Source organism: Vigna radiata, chromosome 5 (genome assembly GCF_000741045.1).
Source record: "Vigna radiata var. radiata cultivar VC1973A chromosome 5, Vradiata_ver6, whole genome shotgun sequence".
Lineage (NCBI taxonomy): Eukaryota > Viridiplantae > Streptophyta > Magnoliopsida > Fabales > Fabaceae > Vigna > Vigna radiata.
Window position 1 is genome coordinate 26,799,686 of NC_028355.1, and position 15,667 is coordinate 26,815,352.

General features: G+C 30.9%; 2 protein-coding genes and 1 non-coding gene across 3 annotated transcripts; 1 reads left to right on the top strand and 2 right to left on the bottom strand.

Annotated features, from left to right (window-relative positions):
• Positions 1–1,761: 1,761 nt before the first annotated feature.
• Positions 1,762–4,707, top strand: LOC106760842 (nascent polypeptide-associated complex subunit beta). Its single transcript, XM_014644274.2, has 6 exons — positions 1,762–1,892; positions 3,117–3,184; positions 3,397–3,545; positions 3,631–3,687; positions 4,068–4,106; positions 4,205–4,707. The coding sequence occupies exons 2-6, from the start codon at positions 3,117–3,119 to the stop codon at positions 4,372–4,374; spliced, it is 483 nt and encodes a 160-aa protein (XP_014499760.1). The 5' UTR covers positions 1,762–1,892; the 3' UTR covers positions 4,375–4,707.
• A 4,308-nt stretch (positions 4,708–9,015) lies between these two features.
• Positions 9,016–12,292, bottom strand: LOC106762769 (nucleolar protein 56). The gene is made up of 8 exons (XM_014646828.2): positions 11,991–12,292; positions 11,536–11,750; positions 11,288–11,445; positions 11,007–11,194; positions 10,308–10,560; positions 9,948–10,096; positions 9,731–9,865; positions 9,016–9,545 (listed from the first exon to the last, which is right to left on the bottom strand). The coding sequence occupies exons 1-8, from the start codon at positions 12,193–12,195 to the stop codon at positions 9,187–9,189; spliced, it is 1,662 nt and encodes a 553-aa protein (XP_014502314.1). The 5' UTR covers positions 12,196–12,292; the 3' UTR covers positions 9,016–9,186.
• Positions 12,293–15,441: 3,149 nt separating this feature from the next.
• Positions 15,442–15,513, bottom strand: TRNAM-CAU. Its single transcript has one exon. It is a non-coding gene; the product is annotated as a tRNA-Met (tRNA).
• Between the last annotated feature and the right edge of the window lie 154 nt (positions 15,514–15,667).

Below are 15,667 nucleotides of genomic sequence, written 5' to 3' on the forward strand. Positions count from 1 at the left end.
TATTCTAATTATGGCATATCATATAAACTAAGTTTGTTCCACATAACAAACATTGCATTAAGTGGTATATTATCAAGTTTACATGCCCATGGTAGATAACGAGTAGACGTAAGTTTCACAACATGAGGACTCTTATGAAATGTTTCTTTTATTTCATTATATTGTAAGGTTATGATATTGTTCATTGTGTTCTTTAGAATTCATGACAACTTGGACAATCCATCATAACTCCACATACATTCATAACAATCTTCCAAGCCTCTACGAAATTCAAAAGAATCATTTAAGTCTTTCAAAATGAAAAACTAAAGTGTTTTTCTTACTCACATATCAATACATGTGGACATCACATTAACTATTAATATATTGCTTCTAGCTAGAATTTGAACCTAAAACCATAAAGTTAGGATGGATTCACTCAACCACTAGGTCAAATTAGTTTTACATATGGTACAGAGGTTTCCTTTTTCTTTTATTTAGTTATAAATTAGGAAAAACTCTAAAGCTAAATTCATATTAAATTTATTTGCAATCCAAAAGATGGATATGAACAATTTTTGCAAAACAATTAGAATATCTCTATGCTAGGATTTTTCTTTGCATCTTGTGGTCATATAAAATATTCACTAATATTTGTAGTGATCTCCCTCTGGCTTATCAAACATTGTTTCATGGTGTCTTCCTTTATCAATGTTTCTATATTTTGTTTTCAATTACAACTTTTTAATTGATTCTAATTCCTTATTCCAATTACAATGAACACTAAATATTCTTTTGTAAACTTTTATATTTTTCATTTCTTTCAAACCTAACAACAAATACATATTTCTTTTTGTTGTAGATCAATTAACAATAGAAAATCTAAACTTAAAATGCTACCTTCAAATTCATTCAAATATGTTATCTCACGTACCAAATATTGCAATACTAATATATGTCACTTATACATTTTCAACACAAATAATAACATATTTTACTTGCTTCATCCATTGTAAAAATTTCACTATAATCTCCTTTTTAGTTAAGTCATTGTTCACTTACATTTCATGATATCAAAAAATTCATTTATATAATTCAACATGAAAACTCATTTGATATTTTACTACAAAATTGATCATTCTTTCCATCAAAGATGATTACTATTACAATTTTCATTCACCTAATCACTTTTATCATCATATAATCATTTTTGACACATTAATAATATCTTTATAGAATTTAAAATTTACATTTTGGATTACACTTTATGAAATATAATTTCAAGATATGAATTGACCAATTATAAGTAATCTTTAGTGTCCATAATAATTAATTTATGTATTATGTATTTCATGATAACCTTATAAATTAACAATATGTAAAATAATTTTCTATAAAAGATCATTCAATCTAGAAAATTTTCAAACTGCATAATCTAAAAATAATTTAAAATTCACGATAGGTTAAAAACACCAAATATTTCTCAAATGAACTATCTAACTTTAACCTCTACTAAACCCTGACCTCCATGAGTAATTTTTTTTAGCCAAAAACAACATTCAAAGCAGGGGTTGAAGTGTGCGTGAGTGAAAGGCAACACAAAAAGAGGGTTTTTGAAGCTTCAAAGAGATATAGATCACAAAAGATGAAAGAGATATTTAAATAAATAGGTGAAGAAAAAAAATGTGAGGGTGCAGGAATTAATAGTTTGGGTCTTAAATACCAAGCTCACCGGCCCAAAACGTGTGGGTTGGGGGAGGAGGGATTGTTGATTGGATTAAAAAGAAAAATTTGAAAGAAGTGACTTAGGGTTTTTGCAGAGTCTCTTACATATAAAAGGAAGTCCTTATCTAGTAGTATCGGTTAGCTCTTACACTTCACAATCTGTTCCAAACCACCTAAGCTTCAAGAAGGTATAGTCTTTTTCACCTTACAAGGTCTTCGTCACTTTAATCGGTTCTGGTATTTTCGATACGTTTTCGATCTTTGCTTGCCGTTGATGTAATGATTTCAGTTTGTATTTGAGAATCCAATTCCTGCAGTAGATTTGGTGTATCCTTTGATTCTAAAGTTTGTGGAAACTTTTTTGATTTTTTGTTTTATAAGTATTAATTGTTACTATTAATTATTATTATTAGTAGTAGTAGTAGGGTTCCTAGATTCGGGTACTCTTATTAATATCAATTATTTATATTACATAATGAGAATGACTGGAGATAGACTAGTGCTGATTTCTTTTGTTTCTTTTTTTAATGGCTTGTGCAAGAATGTGCAAGAAAAAAAGACAAATTTAGGGATGCAATGGTTTTCGGAGTTACTTGATGGGACGTTTGTGTGTGGCATTTGGAATTTGTATTTTGAGGATGGTTGAATTGCATCTGGGGATGAGTTGAATGATGAAGGTTTGGTTCTTTTGGGTTGTTCAATGGGGAGTAATATTGGGGATCTGAACTGTGGTTACTGTGTTCACCTCCTGTTTTATTTGCTGTATGTATGGGGGAACTAAACTTAGGTGTGTGTCTTTCAATGCATTTTGATGATGAGTGCATTTACATAGACTGTCTTGATGTATTGTGACTTCACTCAATCTTTTATGGAATGCTATTAGGATTGCATGCTTGATGTTACATGCTAAAATGGGAACCATGATATAGTTGATATGAATTTGCAACTAGTACAAGCTTTCAGAAATAGGTTCTTAATACAATGCATACATAGAAATCACTCAAGATTACTTTGTTCTTTTTAGATGGGTTGCTATACACGGTTTATATCTAGTTGTGCAATTATAACTTGTAATATGATAATGAGAATTATCAACACCAAATTTTCATATTTTTATTTTCTCCTGCTTCACCTATCATTCGGCTTATTCTTTGATTATAAGCTTATCTTATGTAAATGTGATATTATTTTTTCTTTTTTATATGCTATAAATTATTTAATTTCTTTTATATTTTAGGTGATTTCTGGCTATGTTTTAACCAGTTGAGAATTACGTTTTAAATTATTTATAATTGTATGCCTTTTGTATATTTAACCAATTCCCCTTACTGGCAATTTATCCCCCTTTGTCAAGCTGTAGTGATTTATTTTCTTTCTGTGAAACTTATTTTTGTTTCTTTGCTTGTATACAGATGGATGTAGAAAGGTTGAAGAAGATGGCTAGTTCTGTTCGAACTGGTGGAAAGGGTACCATGAGAAGGTATATTTGTATGTCAAAATCTGACTTTATTCCATAGCAATTTATGTTTTCTAATATCGTTATAAACTCCTATATGTTTCCCAAAATAATTTGATGCAACAACTAAAATCTTCATAGATTTTTACTAGCCATGCATTGATATTTTCTTATTGCACTTCTATTAGAAATGTTGACATTATCATTTTAAACTATTTATTTTCCCTCTCTTGTAGGAAGAAGAAGGCTGTCCACAAGACTACTACTACAGATGACAAGAGGCTACAAAGCACCCTGAAGAGAATAGGGGTGAATGCTATCCCTGCAATTGAGGAAGTCAACATCTTTAAGGATGATGTAGTTATCCAGTTTTTAAACCCTAAAGGTAAATATTGATGTGTGATATTTTTAGTGTACATTTGTTTCGACATTGTAAGGTGGCTAATTGTTAAACATGGAATCTATTGCAGTGCAAGCATCTATTGCTGCCAATACTTGGGTTGTTAGTGGTTCTCCTCAAACAAAGAGTAAGTTTATATATACATCTCTTTCTTCATTTCTGTTTGCTGTTGTAACATCTGACTTGGTTTATGCTGTCTGCGTTTGTGTGTTGCTAAGTCTTAACATCTTTAGAGATCATTCCCCAGTATCTTATGCAAATGTGTGTTCAGGCCGGCTAAGTCAATCTACAAGAATTGCAGGTGTTAATTGCCTTATGGGCATGGACATCTTAATTGAATGTTTATCACATGAAATGTCCAGATTTGTTATTTTAAATTGGAGCATACATAACATAATTTTTCTCTATTTCTAGCATCAGATTTGACTACAGTAATCCATTTTATTTTTAACTGATCTCGATCTCCTTCTATATTACATTTTACTTAACACAATTTTCTGTTTGCAGAATTGCAGGATATTCTCCCTAACATCATCCACCAATTAGGTGTGTGATATGTATCTTCTTAAAGCTTAATCTTTATATTAATTTTTTTCTTTTTCTGTCTTGCTAATTTGTAGCTGTTTATTCTAAAAAAATTGCAGGGCCAGATAACCTGGAAAACCTAAAGAAACTAGCTGAACAATTTCAGAAGCAGGCACCTGAAGCAGGAGCTGCTGCAACCACAGCACAGGATGATGATGATGATGAGGCTGTCCCGGATCTTGTCCCAGGAGAGACTTTTGAGGCAGTTGCCGAGGAGACTAAGTCTTAGAATTTTTTTACTGTGTCGTCTTTTATATATTTTGGATGTTTCTTAAGCTTTTTGCTTTCATTTTTGCCCTTTTAAAATTGAAAGTTTTTCAGGTGTTGTTTATACTTTAAATGGTTAAAACACTCGTAATTGTGGGCCCCATCATCTAACTGGAAAGTGTTACTATCTGACTGCACCTGAGTTTGTGTATTGTATGTTCATTGTTCGAGGTAAAAATCAATTTTGTTAGTTTACACTTTTTTGTTACCTCATGCAACAGCCAATTCTGAAGTTTGTGAGGTTATGTTGTAATGCCAGTGAATAAGAATCATCTGTGTGTATTTTTTTGAGGAAGAGATTTATGCAGCAGACACACAGCTTACATGAAATTAGTGGTGAAACTGGGTTTGTCCTCACTCAACCTTCTTCGGTCGAATGGTTTGGATGTTTTGATTGTTACGATTGAAATTTTATTGAAGTCTCAAGAACCAAAAATACTGAAGATTGCTTTATGCCGAGTTATCTGTTAACATCCAAACCATTCGATCGTGTGAATATTTATATAATTCTTAGATGCTAGATTACAATAGTAATGTATAAACTAAAAGACAAGCACGTAGCAGAATCAAGAACTACATGTTCTATATTAACATGGGTTACTCATCACAGCTCCAGTTGATTGAAAGAATGTTGATTGTGATAAATTTTCAATTGAGCTAATCATGACTGCAATGCAAATATTATCTTACAACGAAGACTACATAATTTAAATCAATTATTCAAAACCCAAGAACGGGGTGAGAATGCTAATACATAGATTAACTATTCAAACATAAACATATACACGTATTTTGGTTTTGCTCTTATATCTTTTTACTATTATTTTATTGACTATTGTATTTCTTTATTACTAGAAACTTGATATGCTGGTTCAAATCCTAAATGCATAATTAATATATATATATATATATATATATATATATATTTCAATTTTTTTAAATTTTCATAGTATAAATTCACTAAAATTTTAACTACAAAATCTTAATCACAAAAGGCTTTTAACAAAATCATGACAATCCTATCTAATCTAGTAAAATTATCAAGATTTATTTTGTCAAGCTCATACATCATTGTTTGAATTATATTTGAAGATCAATTTTGTTCTTGTTTTATAATTATTACATATTTCTTTTAAATATTGAATTGTACCCATGTGTAAACTCAAATATAAAAGGAAATCTATCAATATTTTTGTGGGTACGCAATGAGTAATGTAACTTTAAATGTGACGGATAATGGATAATTATTGTGACTACCGAAATGTTGCTCCTCTTATACGAAAATAATTAATAACTTTTTTTAATGAGACGGATAATTCATAAATATTATTATGTATTTGTCCCCTAAATTGTTTAGATAAGACAAATAATAATCAGATAATAAATGAAAGAAAAATAAGGAGTTTTTAATAATAAAAAAAATAAGAAAATAATTTATTTTTAGTTTTTATATTATATTTGAAATTCGATTTGTCCTTTCAAAATATATTTTAATAATAAAATAGATAAGGAAATGATTTTGGTTAAGTATGTTTTTAGTTTATGAATGAAATGATGTTGATTTTTGAAATATACGAAAAATACTAGAAAAAGGGGATTTGAATAGTGTTTTCAAAAAATTTTCACAAAATAATATTTGTTAATTATAGTAGGGGTTAGACGATTTGTTGTAGGAGATAGACGATTTGTTATAGCTATTAGATTATTGTATTTTCAATAAAGTTTTTTAAGAAAACGTTTCAAATAAAAAGCTAATAACATAGGTGTTTTTATACGGGTTCACTTAACATGAACTACATCCAATTTCCCTTAAAAACTCTTGAAAGATTCTACTAATCTTACTCAAGATTACAATAACGTTTAACCCTCAGTCAATCTTGATTAGTCTAAGTATTCTAACCACTCTTGGTATCAATCCTAGTGAATCTTGACTAGTCTGAGTTTATCTACTCCTGATTCTCAACTATTCTAACCACTCTTGGTATACACTGAATATTATCAACCACTCTGGGTTCCTTAGTCAATCCTGACTAGTACAAATAGATCCATGCAAGTGTTTTAATACAAACACATTCCATGTTTGATTACAAATAGAGATCTGAATAACTTTTTGAGAGAGTATCAATTCAATACAATATAACCTGTGAACATATGAGATTCTTTCTCTTAGGTCGAAAAGCATGAAACGATGTATACTTTGAGGTATAGTAGAGATAGTTTTTAAAGATCTTTCTTTAGCATGTTCTCTTCCCTACTTTTTTTTTCTCTCTTCTGTTTTCACCTTCTTCAACTTCAACAACATCTTCTCTTCAGTGGATCTTCTTTATATATCACCCTCTTGAGAAATGACCGTTGGACACTGAGTTGACTTTTGAATAGAATTCATAACCCTTTTAGGCAACTAGTCAAACTTAGGTCTACGTTGTAGTATGACATTGTTTTCATTCAAATATAACTTGTGTGATCTTTTAGTGCAAAGCTTGAGGAAAGATTCTAAGAATGTCTTATTATCTTTCAACGTTTTTATGTCCCTTGTGTAGCACTTCTGAATAAAGCTTTAGTATAAAGATTACCTGCATAGATAGCAAGAACGAAGCATGCAAGCAGAGAATCTCTTGCGACACAACACTTAGTGTTATTCGAGTTAATATGAACATTGTTGCTATCTTTAATTCGCATTTGAATGATTTAGGAATTTTTCTTCGATGCATGCATTAGGAGTTTTTGTTAAAATAATTTAGGGGTTTCTCGTACACGTTTCACTGTATGGGGAAAATTTGTGAGGTCTCCAAAGTTGAGTTAAAGGGATAGGAAAAAACATTTCATAGTAATGTTGGTCCATATGTGTAGACCTATTTTGAAGTTGTGGGTATTAATTGACCAGTGGAGTAAATCAAAAGTATTTTCTTAGTTATTCATTATTGATCAAACTCCACCTTCACACATTGAAATGTTGAATGGATCAATTTTTAAAATGAGAAAGTATTTGGTTGTGACACATTGACAAATACATAAAGTCATTTGTAGTATAGCCAAATGGGGTTATCGTATTCACATAGAAGGAATAAGTATATTGGTAGTTGGTTTTTGGAGTTTTTCATAAAATATGGATAATATTCTAGATGCAACAGTGATAGATTTAATGAATACAACAACATTCAAATACTTCCAATTCATATATGCAAAATTATTTTTTCAAATATATAGTTCTAAATAACCTTATACAGATTGCTCTTGTAACAAGATTACTTAGCAAACTTATAAATGTTCAATTTTAGAGACTTACTTCATGGGTGCAGACCTTTGTTTAACTTAACCAAATATATACCCACATATGAGGATAATCTTGGTGATGGATATTACTTTCAATGTTCTCTTAGGCTAAGAATACACATATTCATCATGTAGTGTTCATCTAAGTCTTGAACAACCTACCAATTTTCTTGGCATAAGTTTTACTCAATACTTGCATTAAAAGTCATAACAGTGGGAGTTAAATACAGTTTCATCCTTATCATATGGTTTTATTTAGTTAATTCAGTTGTTAAAACTCCATTTTTGACAACTTCCAACAATTAGATCATACTCTAAGACATGTTTCGAAACAAGCATTAAGCATAAACCAAATCAACGAAAAGTAAAAAAAAAAAAAGCTAAGATAAATTACATGAATGAAAAGAAAACATAAATTACTACATCATTAATATCACCAAAGAGAAATCAACTACTCACAGAATATAGTATTATAATACAAATCCAACATCATCTAGATATATAGTATTTAAATTAAAAATATAGTTTCTCTAGTCTCGCATACAACATGTTCATATCATCATCGTTATTATACACTTAAAAAAATTAATGTCGTTCAAAATGAATGATTTATTCCACTTATTTCAAAAATATAAAAATAAATTTTATAAAAAAAGTGAGAGAATGACAAATTTTAAATTTGGATGAAAATTCAAGTAGTAAAAATATACTTAACTTAAATAATTTAATAAGTAAAGAGTTATAAATTTTTACAAAGATAAAGATGGTGTAATAAGATTATTAGAGAACATGGAAGACAAAAAGGGAACATTTAATAGGGTTAAGCGCTCTCAAGCATGTCAAAAACAAAGGTTGTGGATGAAGATGCATGTGGACCACTTTTAGGGCACACATTAAAAACAACTTTCAATAACGCTTAACCAATGTTCAGTCTTAAATATATGAATATGATTGTAGCGTGTGAATTGAATATACAACATATAGTCAAACCATTGCTTAATTCAAAATTTTAAAATATAAAATTGATAAATTCTGCTAATAATTTCTAGTGTTATTTATAATAAAATAAACAAAAAAATACTTTAAAAAATTATTAGAAAGTACAATATCAAAAATACTGAAGCAATGACTAATGATAAAAAAAAAAAAAAAAAAAAAAAAAAAAAAAATTTTGAGTCTAATAGAGTTTAAAATACAGAAAAAAAATAGTNAAAAAAAAAAAAAAAAAAAAAAAAAAAAAAAAAAAAAAAAAAAAAAAAAACTCCTTTCTAATAGAGTTTAAAATACAGAAAAAAAATAGTGTGCATGAACTACTTCTCTAACAATGAAATCATGCAAAAACTTGCTAGGACAAAATTTGTATACCAAACGACAATTTAACACAATAGTTCTAGTCAAGTTCAGCAAAATGGTAAAATTCAAACAAATAAAACTAAGCATTCTCCAAAACTACAACATGACAAATTCGATTTTGAAAGCTAAGCTGCAATTACATAATTGTTTACTCAGTTTCCTTTTTTGATTTCTTTTTCTTCTTCTTAGACTCTTCACCAGTCTCCACTACATTATTGACCTTCTTATTCTTCTTCTTTTTAGCTGTTCCATCCTGCTCACTTACGACCCCATTGGCACCATCGTCCTCAGCCTGATCATCTTGTTCCGTCTCCTGTTCCAACTTCCTCTTTTCTTTCTTTTTCTTTTTCTTCTCTGATTTATGATCCTCCACAGCATCACCATTTGTAACTTTTGTAGGCTTATCTAGAATCATGTCACCACCTTCATCAGCAGCAGCTTTTTGTTTCTTCTTTTTGGATTTCTTGCCTGAAACTTCAGCAGGCGCTTCTGTTTCCATCTCCGTATCTGCAGAATTAGTACACATCAGCATCCACCCCAGGACATGAAACTTACTATGACCTGCAACTTTTATGTTTCATAACTATCCACTATATTACGAACAAAACGTGTCCAATTCGAGTTTAGGTACAATTAAAACCAAAATTAATTTGGTGAAAATCACAAAACCGAAAATCAGGTGTCTGTATAACCTTTATTTTCAGCACTTTCAATTGCAGACTGCATGACATCTATGTTCTTGCGAGGGGCAACTCCCTTGTCATAAAAGTCGAGTCGTTCCTCAACTTGCTCACGGAGTTTCTCCCCAAACACAGTAGTACCCCTTTCTGCATTGAGGTACAATAAAATCATGACAAAGGTGACACGTACAGCCATGAGATTTCTAAATTGAATATGTAAGAAACAAACCAGAAAAGCAGTCAATCCGTGATGCAATTGAGCACTTGTTTGCAAGGTAACGAGCCATTCTGCCCTTATTTTTGGCAGATGCCCGACCAATAAAAGAAGAGTGGAATATCAAACCATATTTGGGAGTGTTTCCTCTGGTTTTCAATGCCCTGAATAAAGCAACCAAAACAATAAAAACCTGAAGACGGCGGCACAAGGAAAAGTAATGTCTGTATTTTAGCCATCTAAACAATGGAAATACCAAATTCCTGCAGTTTCACTTTTACAAATGATGCCATGTTTGTTTTAGTTCAAACTTCCAATAAACAAATTCACACTTAAAAACTAAAGAAACTCCAAAACAAAAGGCGTAGTTTAAACCTGAACAAAGCCTTCTCTGCACCAAGAATTTGAAGAGTTGATGAGGGGCACTTGGCTAAATTTGTGAGACTACCAGCATGTGAAATCAAACGAGCACCAACAACTTCACCAATTAAAGAGGCCAAATTTGGCGCAATATCATTCATTTTAGCAACCAGGTAGTCATACAGGTTCTTCCTGTACTCAGACAGATCCATTACCCTCTGCGCAAATTGTTGGACATTGATCAAGTCAACTGGAGACAGATCCTGTCCTGAAAAAAATCAACAGAAAGAAGACTTGAATACAGAATGAGGCAAAAGTTAAAACCACCAGATACATTTGTTTCACATTTCTTTTTTTTGCATTTCACGGTATATGAAAGAGGGAATATTCATCCTTATGTCTGTTAGAAAGATATAAAAATTATTTCCAGATATCTTCTCTTCACATGTCTATACAGTTTTTATTGTCAAGTGTAAGAAAACTACATTCTGATGGGAAGGTGGAACTTAATTTTCAAATCCCACTAAAGCTTTCACTTCACTTTTATTATAACTATTTCTAAAATTTAAAAAGGATTCCTAGGAATATCAAAATTAAACCAAACATAAGTTCAAATGTCTTAGAATCACATTCCAGTGATAAAATTCCTGGATAATGATTCCTAGGGAAACATTATATCATGAAACAAAGCCCCTAAAAGGATGAGAATTCTACCCATGGAGGCCTTGGCAGCTTCCACAATCTCCTTTGCTTTATCCTCATCTCCAACTATTTCAGTTAAGCCAGGAATCTTGTCTTCAGTCAACTTGGCCTTATCCTCAATATATTTTGAAACTTTGGCATACAGGTAATTATCATTTACAATTTTCACCAGTTCAGGAAAATGCCATGAATACCACTCTCTGCACATAATTACGAATCAAATAGAGAAATGAATTCCTCAAGTTAACAAAACTGTCAAAGAAAGTGAATTGTTTAATGCTACACAATACTACCTCACTCTCATGGAGAACGAATTAATATCCTTATCAAGTGTATCAAGAAGGAAGATAGCTTGAATAACCATGTTGTCCACTCTATTGACATTAAATTTCACCTTCGCTCTGCTGTAACTATGACCCAGACCAAGTTGGGCCTTTTCCAAATCTCCAGCCTATGAAATCCAAAACAGGACAAATATTAAATATAAACTCGGAATCCTGCACACACAGAAACACAACAATAGGCCTGAGGAAACACTAACCTTGAGATCACCAACAAAGGTATCAAAATGCAATCGAACCCCGCGAAGAAGTTCGCTCACAAACTCATTACTCTGGCAAGGAAGCTTTGTCACTTCAGATATTTGTGAACCAATCTTAGGATCAGACACACCTAAACTGAACTTGGCCTTTTTACCTTCCTTTACTTTAGGCAAGTTAGTCTCCAAAACAGTCCTCAGCTCATCAGTTAATATGCCTGAAAACCCCGAAAGATAATAGTCAACACAGTAGACAATAAAAACCACCAAACAGAATAAAAATCACGTAATAAAGAAAAATTAAAGACGCAAACCCCATGACCTAAATAAAAATCAACCAACCTGAATAAAAATTACGATTACACTAATAAACTTGGTCAAAGTTGATTTTCTACAAAAATGGATTCTGAAAAAATGCAAGTTTATCTAAGTAACAGCGTGGGAGACTGGTTGATTACCTTCAGAGACGGCGTTGCACTGCTTGAGGGCATCAAGAGCGGAAGTGAAAGGATTGAAGGAACGAAGCTGAACGACTTTCCCAAACCTGTTGAGGTCGGAAACGGAGTTCCGAACTGCTTCAGTATTCTGACCAATTTCATCAAGGCCATGAGCCTCGAACAGTGCATAGCCCGAAGCGGATTCGTATAGAAGGAATAGTGCCATTGGATGCCAAAAACTGAAACCCTAGAAGTGGTGAAGAGAAAAATAAAATGGCATTTGAAGGAAGCTGCTTTGGCGCAACGAGGTTTAGGGTTTTAGAGAGAAGAACATTATGCTGCTTCTTTTAACAACGGACCGGGTTGGGTCCGATGGGTCGGGTTTTAGACTATAAAAGTAAGTGGGTGTTTATTTCTGCACCTCCATAATTTTCTTACGTGCACCTCCATATAATTTAAATTTTCAATTTTATTTTTTTATTTTAAGTTTCAGAATACTCAATCCGAAAAAAATACAAACACAAAAAATACATTTAGGATTTGCGATTTTGCACAGGAGTGAGAAACCCATTGTTTTCTCACATTTTACAAGACATGAGGTAAAATAAGAATATCAGGTGCTTATCCTAAAAGTGTGTTTATTGAAGGAAGAGAATTTAAGGGAGAAGTTGATAGGTTGGAAGAGATTTGAGAATAATTGTATATATTTTTATTTTAAATATTTGGAAGTGATCCAGAATGAATTTGAAAATAAATTTAACTGTGTAATAAATTAAAAAGAATGTTTTAATTAATAAAAAATAAAGATTATCAAATTGTCCTTAATAATAGTAATATAAAATTATATTTATGAGTAACAAATTTTTTGGTAAATATTACTTGAAATAGTAGAATAAAAAAATTAATAAATAATTAAAACAATATTTTTATATAATAAAATATAATATAAGTTCATGTAATATAATAAAGCAAAGAGATGATGATAGATATATGCAATTATAAACCTCTTAATTCTTTAATTTATGGAAAATTAAGTTGATATTAAAATTCACTTCTGACATTTGTCAGTTGATGATCAGAGTTAAGTCGGATAAGTTATCTTCAATTTTTTGAACGCATCCTTACATATCTTCCATACATTGCGTTCTGTTTTACAAGTCTTGAAACTCCTACATTTGAATCATCATGTCAAAATTTGTAGGGTATGAGAGATGTTGAAAATGACCACCATGTGTTGTGTTATCATACACCATTGTTGTTAAAAATATTGAACTTCTTCAAAGAATTGGTGAAAAAATATTGTCTCAATCCAACTTGAGTGTTGCTGTCAACAAAAAGATCTAGTCCATTATATTGCATGATTTGGGTGATCAATACAGCATATGGAAGAGGTGTGTCAACGACTTTGCATTTAAGCATACGTTGCATGATATGATGAGTTGAATTCATGGATATGTTATTTTTTAGTACCTATATCATAAAAATATCTTATTGTAACAATTTTGCAAAATTTTCAACTCTTGGAGTCAACATATATGACAGCATAATGAAGAAGTTTGTCATTTATGTTTAGACAACCAACAGTTTTCTGACGTTGACCTTGCCTATCAAGTCTCACCATAGATTTCAATGTCATGTCACGATCAAAGAGGATGTCTTTGGTAAATCTATGAAGAAAAATTTTTGACCCTCGTATTTTAGATGGACAATATGAAACCAATCATATGGTCTTAGCATAATTTTGTTTTTGTTCATCTCACTCTGTAGGTATCCATTGACAAAGATCTTTATATTTGAATAGAAAACTTTTATCAAATTCGGATAGAATAGACGATCCAATAAAACAAAGTTTGTCAGCCTTTGAAATACTAAGTGATGATGAAAATAAAGACCGGATGTGGCGAAGGAATCAAAATAGTAATCTTTGACACCACAAGTACATAAAAATCACTTGTTGCTCCATGTAATGATGATCGCTAAAGAAACGTTGTTGATATAATACAACTTCGACGTATGGCTTCCTTAGAGCAAGAATGTCTTTCTCAATAGTCGATTATTTTTCCTTTCGACTTCTTTGACTCTAATGTGATAATGATGACATCATTGAAGATAAACTTCAAAAACAATGAAATAATAACAACAATGATATAAGAAGAACATATAGTAATAAGAAAATACCAATTTTATACACTTAAAATTTAATCGTAATTAACACAGGTCAAAAAATATAATGCATGATATAAGAGTGAAAATGAAAAAACAAAAAAAACATATCAACTCGTTCTATACATCGGGTCAACTACCATCCATCACCATGTTAAGAAACTTATTGAATCATCAATGGACGGGCATTAAGGAGGTAGTAAGGACACATGGCATTCCTTTAAATACAATGTTTGATGCAGAGACCCAGGATTCACTTATAAGTTATGGAAAAGTCTACATGAAGATTTGGGAACCAATTTAAAATTAAGTTCTATTTATCATCTGCAAACGGAAAGTTAGTTGGATTGGAGAAGATTATACAATCTCTCTACTATTTGTATGGTTAATTGGATTGGAGAGGATTATACAATCTCTTGACTATCTATATGGTTAGTTGGGTTGGAGATGATTATACAATCTCTTCACTATCTCTAATAAGCTTGCATCCTTCATCATCTTGGAGATTGAAAAGAAATTTTACCTTTGGCAAAACATAATTACAATAATAGTTTCCATAACATGACACCTTTTCAAGTTCTATAATATGATACCTCTTCAAGTTCTATATGGTAGAAAATGTAAAACTTCTTTGTGGTATCAAGATGAGAGAAAGCCTGTTACAAGTACTAGATTTCCTACAACAAACTAATGAAAGGTAAAAACATATTCAAGAGAAGATGAAATGACTTTTTAGCATGCAAAAATCATATGTTGATCTGGAATGGAAATACTTGTAAAATATCCAATAAATTTTATTATCATGTATTTAAGTTATCATTGTAAAAGTAATTTTTATATTAAAATATTTATGTTGAATTTTGAATTAAGAAATTATCTTTATTGATTTTAAATTGATTTTATGATATGTTTAATTCTGTAATTTTTCTTAAGCTAATAAAATTGTCTTCCAAGGAAAAGTTATTTTATTTTATTTGAATAATTTGTCGATGGTATGAATTTATGGCTGTTGTTAATGTGAAATTAGTGTTGCCGTTAATACAAATTATTATTGGGTTTAAAATATACTAAATTGATGTGCTTAGTATATACCATGTATAGAATTTTAGGAGGTGAAATTTTTAGGTATGAAAATTTTATGACTAAAGAGATTTCATAATGTTTGTGATTTTGATTTGACAAGTATGGATATGAAAGATCTCTCAGACTACAAAGAATGTGGAGATCCTTGGTCCCATAAGTTATATTTTATTGTTATTGATTTAGAAAAATAAAATGTAATAGTTAAAAATAGGAAAAATTTGCTTCATATCAGAGCCAGGTTTCGATCCTGGGACCTGTGGGTTATGGGCCCACCACGCTTCCGCTGCGCCACTCTGATATCCATGTTTATGAATTCAAACATTAATGAATACAAATGCTAATAAGCTTTTAGTTGTTTGAAGACATTGCAATCTCAAGTGGAGGTTTCAAACGAAAGACACTGAAGAATGCAATTCTGCAAATACATCAAATTCTGAACCTAAATCTTCAAA